This window comes from Danio aesculapii, chromosome 16 (genome assembly GCF_903798145.1).
Source record: "Danio aesculapii chromosome 16, fDanAes4.1, whole genome shotgun sequence".
Classification (NCBI taxonomy): Eukaryota; Metazoa; Chordata; class Actinopteri; order Cypriniformes; family Danionidae; genus Danio; species Danio aesculapii.
Genome location: NC_079450.1, coordinates 56,876,118 through 56,893,628, shown reverse-complemented (window position 1 = coordinate 56,893,628; position 17,511 = coordinate 56,876,118). Strand labels below are relative to the sequence as shown.

General features: G+C 39.9%; 1 protein-coding gene across 1 annotated transcript; it reads right to left on the bottom strand.

Moving 5' to 3' along the window:
• Positions 1-1,518: 1,518 nt before the first annotated feature.
• Positions 1,519-5,471, bottom strand: irx2a (iroquois homeobox 2a). Its single transcript, XM_056476130.1, has 5 exons — positions 5,058-5,471; positions 3,673-4,075; positions 2,474-3,100; positions 2,036-2,105; positions 1,519-1,647 (listed from the first exon to the last, which is right to left on the bottom strand). The coding sequence occupies exons 1-4, from the start codon at positions 5,274-5,276 to the stop codon at positions 2,056-2,058; spliced, it is 1,299 nt and encodes a 432-aa protein (XP_056332105.1). The 5' UTR covers positions 5,277-5,471; the 3' UTR covers positions 1,519-1,647; positions 2,036-2,055.
• Positions 5,472-17,511: the final 12,040 nt, after the last annotated feature.

Here is a 17,511-nt window from a genome sequence, read left to right as displayed (position 1 = left end):
TGAACAACTTTATTTCCATTAACTAACATGAACAAACACTGTAATAAATGTATTGTTCGCTGTTTGTTCATGTTAGTAAATGCATTAACATAGTGTTACCTAAAATAATCAAAAGTGTTACGTAAAATCCAAATTAATGCTAGTTAATATTGATTAATGCAAGTGAGTTAACATTAAAATGAACAACATTATTTCCATTACATAAACAAATACTGTAATAAATGTATAGTTCGTTGTTTGTTCATGTTAGTAAATGCATTAATTAATACGACCATACTGTAAAGTGTTACCACTAATAATAATAATGATAACAAAAATAAGCCTATTATCTTAATTGGGGGAAGGCTAATGTAGATGATAATTGCTGCATTGAGCGGCTGCTGAGGTTAACACACACTGAGGCTAATCTGTTTAAAAACGCCTTTAAAGTTTTAACGGGGGCCCCGTATAAGAGAGACGTCATTGCCATCATCACACGGGCCCCATCGGAGCTGGCAGATGTTTAGACACGATTTTATGGATCGTTCAATATCGGTCTATAATGAAGCCCGACTGACCATCTTAAAACCCCGCCGGGAGCTCATAACGCTTCCTTTCCAGCCCTGTATTCATCATGCTGAAAAATAGATGAAGGCCGGGATTATAAGCAGCTTCTATTATTCACTGCCATCAAACATTCACGCTTCGCATTCAGAGACAGCGGGAATTTAAATACAAATAATTAAAAATGAGAATTTGTGACCATTTCGGTGTTAAACTCGCCACCTAATTTGTATGGCATGACTAAAATTATGTGACACGCAAACAATTATGATTAAAAAAATAATAATGAGACTAGAATTAGGGGTGACGTTTCCAAAAAACAAACAAACAAAAAAAAAAACAGGCCAGTCCCCAGACAGTGTTGTGCCAGTGCAGACTAGCGCATTTTTATTTACAACGAGAGATATAAATTAGTAAAAGTCTCCTTGTTAACAACATTGTGTAACTTCGGCTTTTTTAAAATAAAAACCCATCATAATTTATTTACAAAACAATGTTCAGTAACCATTGCAATACAACTTGCATAAATTATAGGCATTACAAAAATAAATATCAAATGTATTCCACTCTTAGTCAAGTTTATACCAGTCCCGAGATCTCGTTTACACTTCACACCTCTATAGCACGTTATAAAGTCTCATAGGAGGTCTATAATAATAATGTCCCACGCGTGTTTACAACTGGTGGCAATGAAGCTACTATAAGGATCCTGAGAAATAAGTTTCCTCATGGAAAAGTCACATGTGTTGGGATAAAGTACTTCATCAATAAATCAGCAGTTCGTCCAAAGCTGACTGGCTATTGTGCCTTATAAATTCGCTCTTGGTTCTCTTGTCTGATTCTCTGCGTTTCTTTCCCGCAATCGCAGTGTTGATATTGTTCTATAGGCAGGTGCTCTGTAGTCCGTGGGTGTACAGTGGCACACAAAAGAGGATCCGCGTATAAGGAGCAAATGTTAGTTTAAAACAGCTTGGGGAGAGAGAGAGAGAGAGAGAGAGAGAGAGAGAGAGAGAGAGAGAGAGAGAGAGAGAGAGAGAGAGAGAGAGAGAGAGAGGGAGAGGGTGATGGCTTGTTCGCTTTGTTCAAAGCAATTGTGACACCTACCTGTGAACCAAGGAAACAAAACCTACATCAGTCGATTTCTCCAGAGAAAGTGAATGAAATAAAACTACAGCATGACATTTAGAAATACACACTTAATAAAGCAACCTTTGAGTCGATGGGAGGTGTCATATTCATACACTCTAAAATATGCTGGGTTATTGTAACCCAACGCTGGGTCAGATAAGGACACATTTTTAAAAAATCAAAAATAAAAATTAATTGAATGGTAAAAACAATACCCTAAGTGTCTACATTTGACTCAACGTTTGGTTAAAACAACCCAGCATGTTTAATAGCGTGCGTTGACAAGTTTCAAATATGAGGAAGTGGCCTTTAGAAGCAGACATAGCATTTGATCAGCGCTAAAATGCTCAAATAAGCGACTTACTTGAAAGATCTTCCTCGTCTTTAACTCGACAGGTAAGACTGGGATCTTACTGTGAAAACCTCGGTGGGCTCTGCAGGAAACACACACCCATTTTAGTGAAGGGAATCGTTTTGACAGCTTAAATAGGCGACGTCGTATTCCGCGATCGATTAGGAGAAGAAGCAAGTAGGGAAATGCATGTCAAGTGCAAACAACAATATAAACGAGGGAACTGCGAAATCAGGTTAACAAGTATAAGTTATTTAAAAACAAATTAAGGTAGAATATATGAATGGTTATGAATAATTAAAATGATAATCCAGCAGTTAATGCATATTTTACACAAATTATGTCGCGATTCTGTTTTAAAGAGTCTTAATTAAATGCGTTTATATCATATCATCAGTTCAATAATACATCTCTGGTATTCTAGCTGTCGGAGATCGACAGCTTACGCACCTTTTTTGGATTCTGCATTGGAGGCCCTGAAATGAGCGTCAGTCTGGTTTGGATTAGTCTTTATTAGCGGCTCTCCAGTCTGTTTATGAAGGAGTCCCTCAGCGGCGGAGTTGTAGCGCAGTATCCCCTGGCCCTGCAGCGGGCTGAAGTTGCCATAGTTTGTGTAATTACTATAAAACGGAGAGGTGTAATAAAGAGGTCTTCCTAGTATGGAGGTGGCGGGGTAAACCGCGCCCGCCGGGGACGCGCCGGGCGCGCTGGAGGTCAGAAGGCCGACACCCGGGGGACAGTTCTGCTGCTTGGGGTCCGAAGTGGCGATCTCTGCTAATGACCACAGCTTAGGCTTGACGGTTTGGTTTTGACCGTCCAGGCATGTTTTGTTGGTGCTGTTCTCCCGGTGATGATGGGTCAATAGAGGCGCCTCCACCCCGGTTAGAGGAGAAGAGGTCACCGGTTTGGGTGACGCGCCTCGCTGCCTTTCCTCCGTGAGATCCGTCGCCTCGCATTTGTCCTGGATTTCAGCTCCAGAATCGCAAACCAGGTCCCCGGTCCGACACGTGACCTTCTCCCCGTCCGACTCCACCGAGCATGAGTGGTCTGTCAGGGCATCGACGTGCAAACTGATGCCTGGAGACAGAAGCAGAACAGCAGTGAGTGTATTGCGTTAAAAACTAATAATAAACTATTCTTAAAATTGGATAGGCATATTTTAGAAATATTAATTTATATTAGCATCAATACACTCTAATATCGTAACACACTTTAATAATTCTCGGATTAGCTAATACGGACTAGACAAACCGCTGGGTTATTTTTGGAATTAAATGGGTAGGGCCGAATGTTTTGGTTAGTCCATATTGTACTCAATTTGGGTTTAAATAACCCTGCATTTCTTAGAGCTAAAATGTTGGGTTAAATATGGACAAACAGAGCGGTTGGGTTAAATGGTATCATTTAAATTTAAATGAAAAACTCAACATTGGTTGTGTATATATTAGAACAATCAACCCAGCATTTTTATAATGTATAGTGAAATAGATATCAAATCTTTTAACATCTTCATTCCATGCACTACATTTTTTTAAGTGTCATGCATTTAAATTAAAACAGCTGATGATATATTATTATTATTATTATTATTATTATTATTATTATTATTATTATTATTATTGTTATTATTGTTATTAGTAGTAACGCACCTTCGTCCTCAGCTGACGCTTCGCTGTTGTCCATGTTTTTATCCGTGCGCTCGTCTTTTCTCTCTCCATCTCCGTCATCTTCGTCTTCGTCTTCACTTTTATTCCGCGGTGCCCAGGTCATCTTGTTCTCCTTCTTGAGTCTCCGTCGTGCATTGGCGAACCAGGTGGACACTTGCGTGAGGGTCATTTTGGTGATGATGGCCAGCATGATCTTCTCTCCTTTAGTGGGATAGGGGTTTTTCCTGTGCTCCTGCAGCCACGCTTTTAACGTCGCTGTCGCGTCCCGAGTGGCATTTTTCCGGTAAGCGGGATCGTTGAGCTGGTACGGGTAACCGGGACTCCCGTATGGGTGATAACTGATGGCTCCTGCCATTCCCGTAGTGTGTGCGTCATACGGAGAGCCCTTTAAAAATAACATTCGGTGTCAGTCAAATGTGTTATTTGATCGTATTTTATTTGTTTTTAGTTTCACAAACATTTTAAAATAAATAGCTTAATTTAAAACAAGTAACATAGGCTAAAATATAATACTAAAACAATTCGAATGCAAATTAACCAATGATCCGTTCTGCGTCTTTATAAAGTTAATGTCATTAATGAACGCCATTCTAAAGTGTAACCAGAAATATAATACTAATAATAATTAAGCCAATAAACAACGATTAATCCTTTACGCAATTATCAGAATGCACAATTACACGGGACCGGGGTGGATAACAGATAATGGGTAATTGCAGCCATTTTGCATAATCACCAGGCTGACTTTCCCAGTGCTCTTTCAGTGTCAGAAGCATATCAGTGAAGCGCAGCATTACAAATCCTATTAGAAAACCACTGGATATGGACCGGCTTTTTCTCCACGCGCTTTCATGTGCCATGTCATTAGCATTGCAATTCATCAATTGACGATTAAATACCGGCTATTTAACTCAACAGCATTCTCAATGTCAACCCGAGAAAAGCGCGTTTTATTTAATTTGCTTACTAATAATTTAAATAAGATCGCAAACAATAATGTCTAAAATAAAAAAATAACGCGGCCTATTATCTAAAACTAAAAGTAGGCCTAAAAGAATTTAAACACAGCCTAAGGTCGTCGTTTCGTATGTAAAAAGCGCACTTTTACGCATCTCCCTTTAATTCTCGCACGCACCGCACTACGAGATAACTTTTTCCCAAACGCGTATGGGTGAATATATTACTCCGAGCATTTGGTATTCATGACCCGAACGAACTTCCCTTTGAAACACACACACGCGCACACACACACACACACACACACACACACACAACTCCAGCAACCAAAACTATAACCGTCCTAAATCATGCAATATTCATGCATTCCTATCAAGAACAATGCGCAGTGAACGGCTCTGAAAATGTACCATGTATGACGGGAATCCCGTGGCCGGATCTGTAGAGTAGGGCAGCGGGCTGGAGAATCCGTTGGCGGAGGCTGTGAACGCCGCCGATCCCGGGTACGGGCTGAACGCGGAACCGGAGGATGACCGGGCCAAATCCTCGCTCCTCGGGGCGGCCAGCGGACACGAGTAAAGCGCCAGAGAGCCGGGGGGCTGGTAGAGGTAACCCTGAGGATAGGACATTATTACTCAGCTTCTCTCCACAACGCGAAATCGGGCTGATCGATGAAATCAGCGCATTTACGCACCGGACGCGAACTAATAAAATAAAATAAATAAACGCGCAAAAGAGGAGCGTTCAGCAGAGAGCCGTCATGGAGATCCCCTAGCGTCCGTTTGTTTGTAGTGCTCGGGAGTGGAGAGTGAAGAGTTGCTGGAAGGAGCAGGCGAGTTTCTGAGAGCATTGGAGAAACGGGAGCTGTCAATCACGGCTCATCTGAATATTCCATCCCCGCCCCCTCTCCCTCTCGTGCGCGCGCGCTGTGAAATGCAATTCCGGAACAAAACCCGCACAGAAAGCAGCCCGTGCATGTGTCCTCGCCGTCGTTTATCTATTGCATTTTTCTTACTTTTTGATTTGCTTGACGGATGACACGATGACACTTTCCCATTTGTCATCTCTCTCTCTCTCTCTCTCTCTCTCTCTCTCTCTCTCTCTCTCTCTCTCTCTCTCTCTCTCTCTCTCTCTCTCTCTCTCTCTCTCTCTCTCTCTCTCTCTCTCTCTCTCTCTCTTTTATGTTGTTGTAAAAATCCCACCGTGGCTGTAGTAGAGTTTGGCCTGGATTTAATCACACTTCTTATGTAGTGCACAGTGCAGACAGCTGTATTTAAGTGCACACTGAGATTGCATTTGTAATTGTCAGTGAAAGATTTTTCCGAAACTATTGCAAACATTTCCCAAAATATTGCACACGATATTAACCTCGCAGTGAGGAATGCATGCATGTAGACTAATAACAACCGGCCAAAAATAATTATACTGCACATTTATATTGGCTTTTTTATCGGTTAAAAAATATGTCTTAAGATAATACACATATAATAACATTATTAATAATAATAATAATAATAATAATAATAATAATATAAATAGTAATAATAATAATAATAATAATAATAAAATAATAATAATAATAACAACAACAATAATAATAATAAATATTATTAATATTATTATTTCTATTATTATTATTATTTTATTATTATTATTATTATTATTATTACTATTTATATTATTATTATTATTATTATTATTATTATTATTATTATTGTTATTATTATTGTTATTATTATTATTATTACTATTTCTATTATTATTATTATTATTATTATTATTATTATTATTATTATTATTATTATCATCATTATTATTAACATTATTATTATTATTATTGTTGTTGTTATTATTATTATTACTATTTCTATTATTATTATTATTATTATCATTATTATTATTATTATTATTATTATTATTATTATTATTATTATTATTATTAAATGCACAATGCATAGTTGAGTGAGTTGTAACAGTAAACACAATCATCCGCTTCTTCACCCCGCCATCAGAATCAATTGTTTCCTTTGTAATGATTTACTGTAAGTCGTATCTCTGCCGTGTGTAAAAGTGTTCCTCTTTGTAATGGTGGCTAATTGCAGTGTGAGTGTGTGTGTGTGTGTGTGGGAGCAGTGCGCCTTCAGGCCGGTGGGCGGTGTGTGTCTCCATCATTCAGATCCTCATATTTCTCCTCTGTAATCGCAGGAGTTTTCAGTCCTGACAGCACCAGTTTGTCTTCAACATACCTGTAACACACATTCACAACTAATCCAGCTGCCAGAATTGGTTTGTTTGTTCGTCAACACACAATGCGCGAATTATAACTCATTAATAATGATTTGAGGATGCGCGCGTTTGTTTATACGACTTATTGTAAATACAACACATATCATTTGCTCTGTTATTGTCATGTGCATTACGGAATATAAATGTTGTATATATAATTAATGCACGCAACCAAAAATGATTGGGTTGACTAATGATTGCGGACTAAACCGACTGCTGGGTTCATTTGTTGAATTAAATTAATAGGACCGAATTGAACCCAGCGTTTGGGTTTGTCCATAAATGACCCAATTGCGTTTAAATAACCCAGCATTTCTTAGAGTGTATGTTATATATATATATATACACACACATATTTTAAATAGGAATTACTTGAATTAAATAAATATCAGTTCGCTATTGTATTGTGAATGTACGAAATAGATAATGTAAGCAAGGCGTGTTGGTGTATTTAATTTAAATACATATATAAAACTATTTCAGTTATTATTTGCAATGCTAATTTATCGATTTATTCGCTAACATTCAAAAGGGAAAATATGTTCATGCATAACACAACATGTTCAAATTAAAACAATGCATTATTATTATTCTGAATTATTATTATTTATTTAAACAACTTGATTTCTCTCTATAATAAAATGTCTAAATGATCAACACCTTCATATTAATGACTGTGATGATTTAGCGCTGAACATCAGGAGTGTTTTCTAAGCCATGATCATCTCTGGACTGTTTTATTTGGATGGTGAAGTGTGTTTTGCAGATGACGCCGGCGCTCAGCAGGGGGCAGTAGGTTAACTAGGTTAACTTCCAGACTCAGAAACCCTCGTGGTGTTTTAGTCCCAGCAAACATGATGGCATTATGGGAGATTCAGCCTGAGACTGAGCTGTGAGTGTCAGAGGAATGCCTTTATCCAGTGCGCTCTTAAACATGACATTATAGAATTAACTCGACAATAGTCTCGCGTGCTGTTACTGACGCGCCTGCACACGCACACACACGCACACACACACATGCACACACACACATTATATTTGTAATTGTATTGCATATATGAGTGCATTCATTGTTTTCTGTAGTGTTTATTTTGCATAATCATGTGTGTGTGTGTGTGTGTGTGTGTGTGTGTGTGTGGTTTTAAATGTTTTTCTTTTTAAGTTTTACAAAACATGTCAATTATTCAGAATAATAAATGTTTTCATTAGTTTTGATGAAAGATCTGGGTTGATCCAACACACACTGAATCTTAAGTTACAACACTTATGGTGTGTTGTCTAAAAATGACTGAAAACATGCACGTTTTTCTTAATTAGCAATGATTCATTTGCACAGTTTACACATACACTCTCTCTCTCTCACACACACACACACACACACACACACACACACACACACACACACACACACACACACACACACACACACAAAATACATTTAAGTTAACTTTATATAGCATAACTATCAACTGTATATAAATTAGTGTGTGTGTGTGTGTATTATCATTATTATCATTATTATTATTATTATTATTATTATTATTGATAGTGTTATTATTATTATTATTATTATTGATAGTGTTGTTGTTATTATTATTATTATTTTTGTTGTTATTATATTATTATTATTACCGTTATTATTATTTCTATTATTATTATTATTATTGTTGTTGTTGTTATTGATATTATTATTATTATTTATTTTTATTATTGTTGTTGCTGTTGTAATAATAATAATAATAATAATAATAATAATAATAATAATAATAATAATAATAATAATAATAATAATAATAATCTGGAAAGCTGTGAATTGCAAGGTACAAAAATGTATTGAACATTGTTATTGTTTATTTTTTTAATTATGTACTGTTATTATTTGAATTTATGTAAAATTATTTACATATTTATTTTCACCTTTTTAACATTTGTTTTTTTTTAAATAAATTTTTTATTGTCTTTTTTTAAATGTATTTGTGTTTTTTTAAGGTATTTTGTTCTGTAGTTCAAACAAAATCCAATAAATGTATATTTTGGGAAAAGACTATTATTAGTACAATTATTATTATAATTATTATAATTATTATTATTATTATTATTATTCATTATTTATTATTTATTATTATTATTTATTATTATTGTTATTTATTATTATTATTATTATTATTATTATTATTATTATAATTATTATTATTATTATTATTATTATTATAATATTTTAATTATCATATTATATTATTATTATTGTTACTTTTATTTTTATTCTTTTTTCATGTTTTATTACTCCTCATATAGCTATAGTAGTATGTAAGCAGTGCAGTGCAGCACACAGCAGTGAGTGAGCTGTTCGGTCATGAACAGTAAATACAATCAGCTGAATTTCCCCACAGAGCGTTCACTCACCGGCCTTTTAGACCATTGATCAAGTTTTACCGACAAAATCTGTAATTATACGGGTCCTTATGTTCAATAAAGCTGATTACACTGAGAGCAAACACACACACACACACACGCACACACGAACACACACACACACACACACACACACACACACACACACACACACACACACACACACAGGCTCCTTACCGAGTCAGATTTATGATGCATGCCATCGATTTGGATAGAAGGAAACAACTATTGATTTTTCATATTTTCCTCCGACTTGTTTATCCAGAGAATGCAGCCGCAGCGCATCAGGATTAGCAGATGAGAGAAATTACTCACTGCAACTTCAATGGCCGAGGGCGAGACTCTGATCTTATATTACTTCATTTACCCTTATGACTAAATGATTATTGATTTCATATTCTTAACCCAGAGATGCGAATGCCAGGCAGCGGACGCGGTTTGAAGTACAGCTGCTTCTGTGAAGTACAATTCTCTCTCTGTCCTCTACACATACACACACACAAACACACACACAGTCTGGGGGCTCTATTTTAATGATCTAGGCACATAGTCTAAGGGTGCTTGTACACTAGCACTTTTGGTCTGCACCTGGGTTCGTTTGACGTCATAGTACGGTACGTTTAGCTAGTGTGAAAGCATGAACCGTACCCGAGTCCGCCTGAAAGAGGTGGTCTGGTGTACGGTTCACGGGAACTCTGGTACATTTTACTTCTGGTATGAATGCAATAGTACCAAATAACGGAAGTGAACATTCACAGAAGTTAAAATATCGATTTTATAACGTTCATTCGTGTGTGTGTGTGTGTGTGTGTGTGTGTGTGTGTGTGTGATGTATTGTACCTTGGTGACAAGCAGGACTGAGCCAGGGCAAACACAGTGATAATGTCTGCTTGTGTCCTCTAAAAACAGCTTCTGCAGACTCTGTGTGATGATCTGAACGTTTCTAATAAGTTTGCGGCAGGTGGACGCGAGTCGCTTTCTGTCTGTCCAAAACGAAACGATTCAGCAAAAGCAAACCGACAGCGATGTGCGGAAGTCTTTCCATTTGAAAGGTGACAGTCACCTAACAACAGCCGTAAACAAACCAGCAGCTCGATAAGGCAAGCGTAGTGGGGTTCAGAAGGAAAAAAGACAGTGTGAACCGAGAAGATGGCAAGGGGCGACAGTGGAACTTGGGTTCTGTCCAGAACCAAGTGTGAAAGCACCCTAAAGCTCATGGTGCAAAAGCATTAGGGCCGTGTCTGAATCCACTTTTGCTATTTTCAAGACAGAAGAAATCCGCTCTGCACCCCAGCGCATGGTCTAACAGGGTTGAGCTTATTCTCTTCATGAGTTCTGGCTGTGTTTTGAGCAGAACCTGCATTAAACCAATCAGAGTCTCATCTATGAAGGTATTTTTGGTGCTAAATGTATTGTATCAGTAAATTTGTACTCGCTGAGCAGATTTGCAAGTGTGTAGGTATTTTTTGTCTCCAGCAAACACAACACAACATTTACACCTGTTCAGATCCTTCAGTGCAGGTGCACAAATCCCATCGGACGAATCACAAATACAGAAACTCATCCGCTCATGCTCTTTGTTACTAATGTTGCAGTGAATATGGTGCAAAACATTCACACACCTCATCCAGAAGTTTTATTGAGCACAGTACAGAAATTAAAGCATCTTTTACATTTGCTATTTATTATTAGTTATTGTATTTTCAAATCAGAAAAAAGAATCCAAAATAAGAGGTAAGATAAGATTATTACTGGCACTACAGAAATCAAATGACACACTGTGATCTGAAATATCTGCATATTGGTGTGTGTGTGTGTGTGCGTGTGTGTGTGGTGAGGGTAAAGAAGTCCACTGTAGCATCCTGGAAATGCTGTAGTGTAGGGGTGTCCAAACTCAGTCCTGGAGGGCTGGTGTCCTGGAGAGTTTAGAGTCAACTAAAGTCTGCAAGACAGCGGCAGTTCTGGACTGAGTTTGGGCAACCCTGTTCTCCTGTAGTGTAGTGAACGAGACCCTGCATCAGTCCACTCATCCTTGTGTCCTCATCTGGGCCAGATGTTGCTGTGGTCCCTCTATCATCGGTATCTCGGGCTTGGACTGCCATGTATCCAACCCAGGCTCATTCTGAAAACGTAGTCCCGAGGACGTTTCTGGAGACCGCGAAATACATCCCAGGAGGTACGTATATTTGCAGTTTTTGGTTTTCGCGAATCCGCGAGAGGACGCTGTGTGCGCTTTTTCGCTTCTCAAGTGTCTCCCGCGAGTGCTGGTCGCGCCTGCGCTGTTCTCGCGTAAACCCACCAGAGGCCACTGTCGAACGACCGTCTGTCTGTCCGACTGGCTGAATAATTGACTGGACAGCCGGCCGACCCACCCTCCTCCTTCCCTGAACCCAACCAATTTTACAGATTGACTCACCCGCCCGCCTGCCCGCTTACTTCCCTAAACCCAACCAACAATTTACAAAAGCCGTCCAGAAAAAGAAAAGCCCTCGTCTGAGTTTTACCACGTTTTCGGATTTTACCACACTCTCACCCTGTTATGAAAGTTCTTGTTCGCATTATTTCCGGGATTCTGTTGTAGTCTTACCTGATTTCTGGAACCGCTCTTCCCCGGACTCAAACCCGGTCATTGTCATCGTGGTCAGCTCCTATCTGCGTCTCAAGTCTGCCGACATACAGGACGAGCTAACCAGACAAACTGGTTGCGGTGGGAAAGCCCTCCACACGAAGGTAAGTGGTCAGCCGGTAAGCTAAAAAAACAAAATGCAGCCATACACACCTCCGGCTACATAATTCACGATCTCCAGGACCGTCCTCGGGACTACGTTTTCAGAATGAGCCTGGGAGGCATGTATCCCCGTCCTGTTTCAGTCTGACTGCAGCAGTGAGGGATGTGATGATGGCGAAGTCCCTCTGATCATCTGCAGAACTGACCCAGCTGTGTGGAGATACAGCGTGGGCTTTTCTGTCTGTGATACATCTCTGTTAGAATAAAGCCTGGTTTCATGTGTTGTTGTCATGATCACTCATATACATCCTTTTATTAATATATTAAAGTTTCTGTTTGTTTTCAATAAATACTTTCAGTAACGTATGCATTTCCATTTAACAGAAAATTAAGAAAATAAGATACATTACCTGGAGCAGTGTTTCCCAACCCTGTTCCTGGAGGCACACCAACAGTACATAATTTGGATGTCTCCCTTACCTGACTAATTAACTTCAGGTTTTGGAGTCTCTTCTTATGTTCTAATTAGGTGATTCAGGTGTGTTTGATTAGGGAGACATTGAAAATGTGTACTGCTGGTGTGCCTTCAGGAACAGGGTTGGGAAACACTGGCCTAGTGAATAATCATGTAGATTTACTTGAGTTAATTTATCATTATTGAAAGTGTTGGGGCGAGCTAGCAATGCATTCTTGGCTAAAATGTTTGTCGAGTGTAAAATGAATCATAAAAACATGTTAGCATTAGTTATTAAGGTAAAGCTGGTTTTATATTTGCACATTTAAACATGTTAATGGACTCTATATTGTTTACCATGGTACTTTAAATATTCTGCATGTAAGTATGACTTCAAAACAGCATTAGCACTATTTATTGACAGTGGACAGTGCTGTATTTTGATGGTCAATGGCTGCTAATAGGATTTCCCTATGTAGAATTTGAAATTAAATTATATTATTAAGGAGAAAGTCCGAATGTGCAACTATGAAACCAACTTCACCTCAATGCATTGGTTTTGCCAACCTGCGAGGACGCATCCTGGTCTGCCATTTTACTAAGATAAATATATGAATTGAATTGTTTAATTTACAGGGTCGTGTTACGAGAGAAGACTGAATATCGAAGTTGACATTAGGCTAAGCTAGCCACGTTACCAGTCGTAAAACAAGGATTGCTATCCTAGCTATGAATATAGATTAGTTATATTTAAACTAGCAACAAACTGTACAACTATGAGTGGTTTTATAAAAAGAAGCAATGAAAACGTGCCTTAACTGGACTGCTGCTTTCAGGATGTCACCGTTTCCCTGCTGGTTCTGTCGCAAGTATTTTGAGGTGTCTGTGTGGGATGTTTGTGTTGTATGTTGGGGTCTGTGTGTGGTGTATTTTGAGGTCTTTGTGGTGTGTGTGTGTGTGTGTATGTGTGTGTTTGCGATTTAGGTCTTTGTATGGTGTTTTTGGTGTATCTGGAGGTCTCTGTGTTGAGTGTGTGTGTTTGCACTGTGTGTGAGTGTGTGTTCTGACCCGCTGAGAGTGCTGTGTGCGTGTCTGGTTGTCTCCTCAGGCTGGTGTGATGGCGCTGATGGCAGCAGAATCTCCTCTTCAGGCCTGTAATCAGCAGCGCTCCATGCGTTTGGCAGCACAGGGGTTTCCAATCGACTCTTGCCCCTGGTGTAAAAAAAACCCTGAACAAAATCTGTGTGTGAGCGTTCCTCGGGGCGAGCAGCGTCCGTTCGAGAGTGTGTGCAGGAACACAGATGTTCACTGAGCTCTACAGACGCTCCATTTGTTCGACATGCTGCAGGAGGCCACGGATGTTTCAGAGACCGCTTCAGAACAAAAAGAAAGCAGGAGTAGAAACGCTTTTGTCTTTACGTTCTCCAAAACATGCATGGATTTCTCAGCGCAGGAGGATGTGGATCAACAGACATGTTATATCCCGACAAGAGCCAAAGTCACTGTCGAGGAGAAACTGAGCCTTTGGCTGTCGGCTCCATGTGATCTGCTAAAACTGCAGGCGAGAGACAGGACATACAGTGGAACCAAATATGGTATCTAACAGGACCATTCATTCATTTTCTTTCAGCTTAGTCCCTTTATTTTACACGATGACCAATTCCCCTATAGTGCATGTGTTTGGACTGTGGGGGAAACCGGAGCACCCGGAGGAAACCCACACCAACACGGGGAGAACGTGCAAACTCCACACAGAAACACCAACTGACCCAGCCGGGACTTGAACCAGTGACCTTCTAGCTGTGAGGCTAACCACTGAGCCACCGTGACACCCAGTAAAATAATATAATAAGAACATATCAGTTCTCAACAATAGCAATAAAGAGCTGTTTTAACATCTAATAATCAATGGAAGTGAATGAGAGCTGAAGTCTCCAGCCGAAATGATTGCAGTGGCTGCATCCGCTCATATGTGAAGAATACGGTTGATACATAACTAACATACCAGAGCAGTAATCTAACTAAAAATACTATAAAAATAACTTACGAAACATTTTTACAGAAGACAGAACACTATTGGCTGAGATGTGGTGCAAAAGAGGTGTGTATAGTTGATAGTGTGAACATGATTGTGTGGTGCGTCCTCTTTCATTCAGCAACAAACTCTGAGGTTCTGGATGAGAGTATGAAGTAAGGACAGATAGGAGAGAGTTGTTTTAAAGTCGCCATGTAACAGAAGTTAAGATTGTTTTATTGTTTGTTTGTTTTCCCCATATTATGACGTACATTAAAAGAGAAATGAGAAAAGATGAAAGGCTGAACATGATTTCATCTATTGGAAACTGATTGGATGATTGTTGAAAGATGGGCTTTACTAACAAAATGAAGATTATGGAATGGACGAAAGCTGGGCAGAAGCAACACTCACCCTGATAGCTCCGCTCAAATGCACTGAAAGCCCCGCCCCAAAGCACTGATAGCCCCGCCCTAAAACCCTGATAGCTCCACCCTAAAGAACTGATAGCTCCGCTCAACAGCACTGAAAGCCCCGCCCAAAAAGCACTGATAGCCCCGCCCTAAAACCCTGATAGTCCCACCATAAAGGACTGACAGCCCCTCTCTACAGGACTCAAAGCCCCACACTAAAGGACTGATAGCCCCACACCAAAAGACTGATAGCCCCACCCTAAATTACTAATAGCCCCACCCTAAAACACTGATAGCTCCACCCTAAATAAGTTATAGCCCTGCCCTAAAACACTGATAGCTTCGCCCTCAATGACTGATATCCCTGTTCTACAGCCCTGATAGCCCCTCCCTTAAACACTGATAGCTCCGCCCAAAAGTACTGATAGCTTTGACTAAGAGCACTGACAGCTCGGCCCTAAAGCACTGATAGCCCCACCCTAAAACACTGATAGCTCCGCCCTGAAGAAACTGATAGCTTCGCCCTAAATGGCTGATATCCCTGCCCTACAGCCCTGATAGCCCCTCCCTTCAACACTGATAGCTCCACCCTAAATAAGTTATAGCCCTGCCCTAAAACACTGATAGCTTCGCCCTCAATGACTGATATCCCTGTTCTACAGCCCTGATAGCCCCTCCCTTCAACACTGATAGCTCCGCCCTAAAGTACTGATAGCTTTGCCTAAGAGCACTGACAGCTCGGCCCTAAACCACTGATAGCCCCACCCTAAAACACTGATAGCTCCGCCCTGAAGCACTGACAGCTCCCCCCTAAAGCACTGACAGCTCCCCCCTAAAGCACTGATAGCCCCACCCTGAAGCACTGATAGCTCCGCCCTAAATCATTGATATCTCTTCCCTGGATGACTGAAAGCCACGCCCATGCATTACATGTGACCAGAAGTGAAGAGAAGTAATGTAAAAGGGGCAGGGAACGTTATGGTATTTGATTAAAGATTATGAGGGAAAAACTGTTGCTTTTGTCCAGCAGTGTTCATCACATCTTCCTTTATTTGTCCTCTTGGTGACTGTAATGAATGGATGACACACACACACACACACACACACACACACACAGACACAGAGCATGATCATTTTCAAATATTTGCAGGAGCACAGTGAGCAAACCTGCCGGCTCTATGACTTACGGCAGCTTAATGATGTAAATGACCCTCTTCTCCTGCCTGAGATCAGTTTAATCAATTAAAATGAGAGTTTGTGCTGAGGTTAAGCGGTGATGAACGCATGAAAACACACCTGCATCTTCTCAACTACAGGTTTGCATTGGATTAAACGGTTCAGATGGTCATCAGAAACACTGGGGGGATTAAAAAAGAAATAAAATAAAATAACTGGTGTACATATATTTTATTTTCAAGTGACGCATTGAATTAGATGTGTGGAATAAAATCAGTCATTAATATTATGTGCATGAATAAAATTCACGCATCCGTAATTATAAAATCGTAAAGGAAAATGGAGCGTACTCTTAATGTGGGTACATTTCCAAAATCTGCCATTAGAACAGACACAGATACGTCATTTTCCTTGTCTGTTTGTATATGGCTGATAAATTACGATGGGTGTTCTTTACACACACCAAATACAGTTTCACCATGGACTCGACGACCTGATTACCAGTACGAATCAAACCGCGACACTCCACTGTCAAAATAACATCACCGCTGTCACAGGCATTAATAAACAAGCGAGAGTCATCGATCACAAGGGCCCATTCTTAATTTGGGTTCTGTAAAATGTCCAGGAAATTTCCAGCGAAAATGGACCTCATTAGGTGTATACCTTTATTACAGCTCATGATGGACATTTCTCAAAGAGGGAATAACAGAACATCTTACCTGAGACGGTGTGTGTGGAGCTCGAGTGTCCAGCAGGAGCGCCGTTGTGATCGATGACTCTCACTTGTTTATTAATGCCTGTGACAGCAGTGACATCATTTTGACAGTGGAGTGTTGCTGGTTCGAGTCCTGTCTGGGTCAGTGTGTGTTTCTGTGTGGAGTTTGCATGTTCTCCCTGTGTTGGTGTGGGTTTCCTCCGGGTGCTCCGGTTTCCCTCACAGTCCAAACACATGCGCTATAGGGGAACTGATGAACTAAATTGGCCGTAGTGTATGAGTGTGTGTGTGATTGAGTGTGTATGGGTGTTTCCTAGTACTGGGTTGCGGCTAGAAGGGCATCCGCTGTGTAAAACATATGCTGGAATAGTTGGTGGTTCATTCCGCTGTGGCGACCCCTGGTCTAAGCCGAAGGAAAATGAATGAATGAATTTAAAGGAATAATAAAAACATGAAGTGACCAGCTCCATTCATCTGCCTTCAAGTTCAAGCTACGCAGGACACAATGGCCACAGATCAGTCAGGAATAAGATGGCAGGTCGAGTCTCCATCACACACAGCCAGAGAATCAGCTCAAATCAAAGCCAAATAAAAGGAGGCTGAATTGGAAAGAGCCACCGGAGCCTCCTGGTCCAATAACAGCAGATAGAGTTCCTCCAGAGA

Bases quoted from the DNA above. Each gene is read 5' to 3' on its own strand.
- irx2a (XM_056476130.1), bottom strand. From the start codon at position 5,276: ATGTCCTATCCTCAGGGTTACCTCTACCAGCCCCCCGGCTCTCTGGCG. The intron at 3,101-3,672 runs GTGCGTTACTAC...TTCTGTCTCCAG, and splicing joins AGCGTCAGCTGAGGACGAAG to GCATCAGTTTGCACGTCGAT. The intron at 2,106-2,473 runs GTGCGTAAGCTG...TGTTTCCTGCAG, and splicing joins CAATGCAGAATCCAAAAAAG to AGCCCACCGAGGTTTTCACA.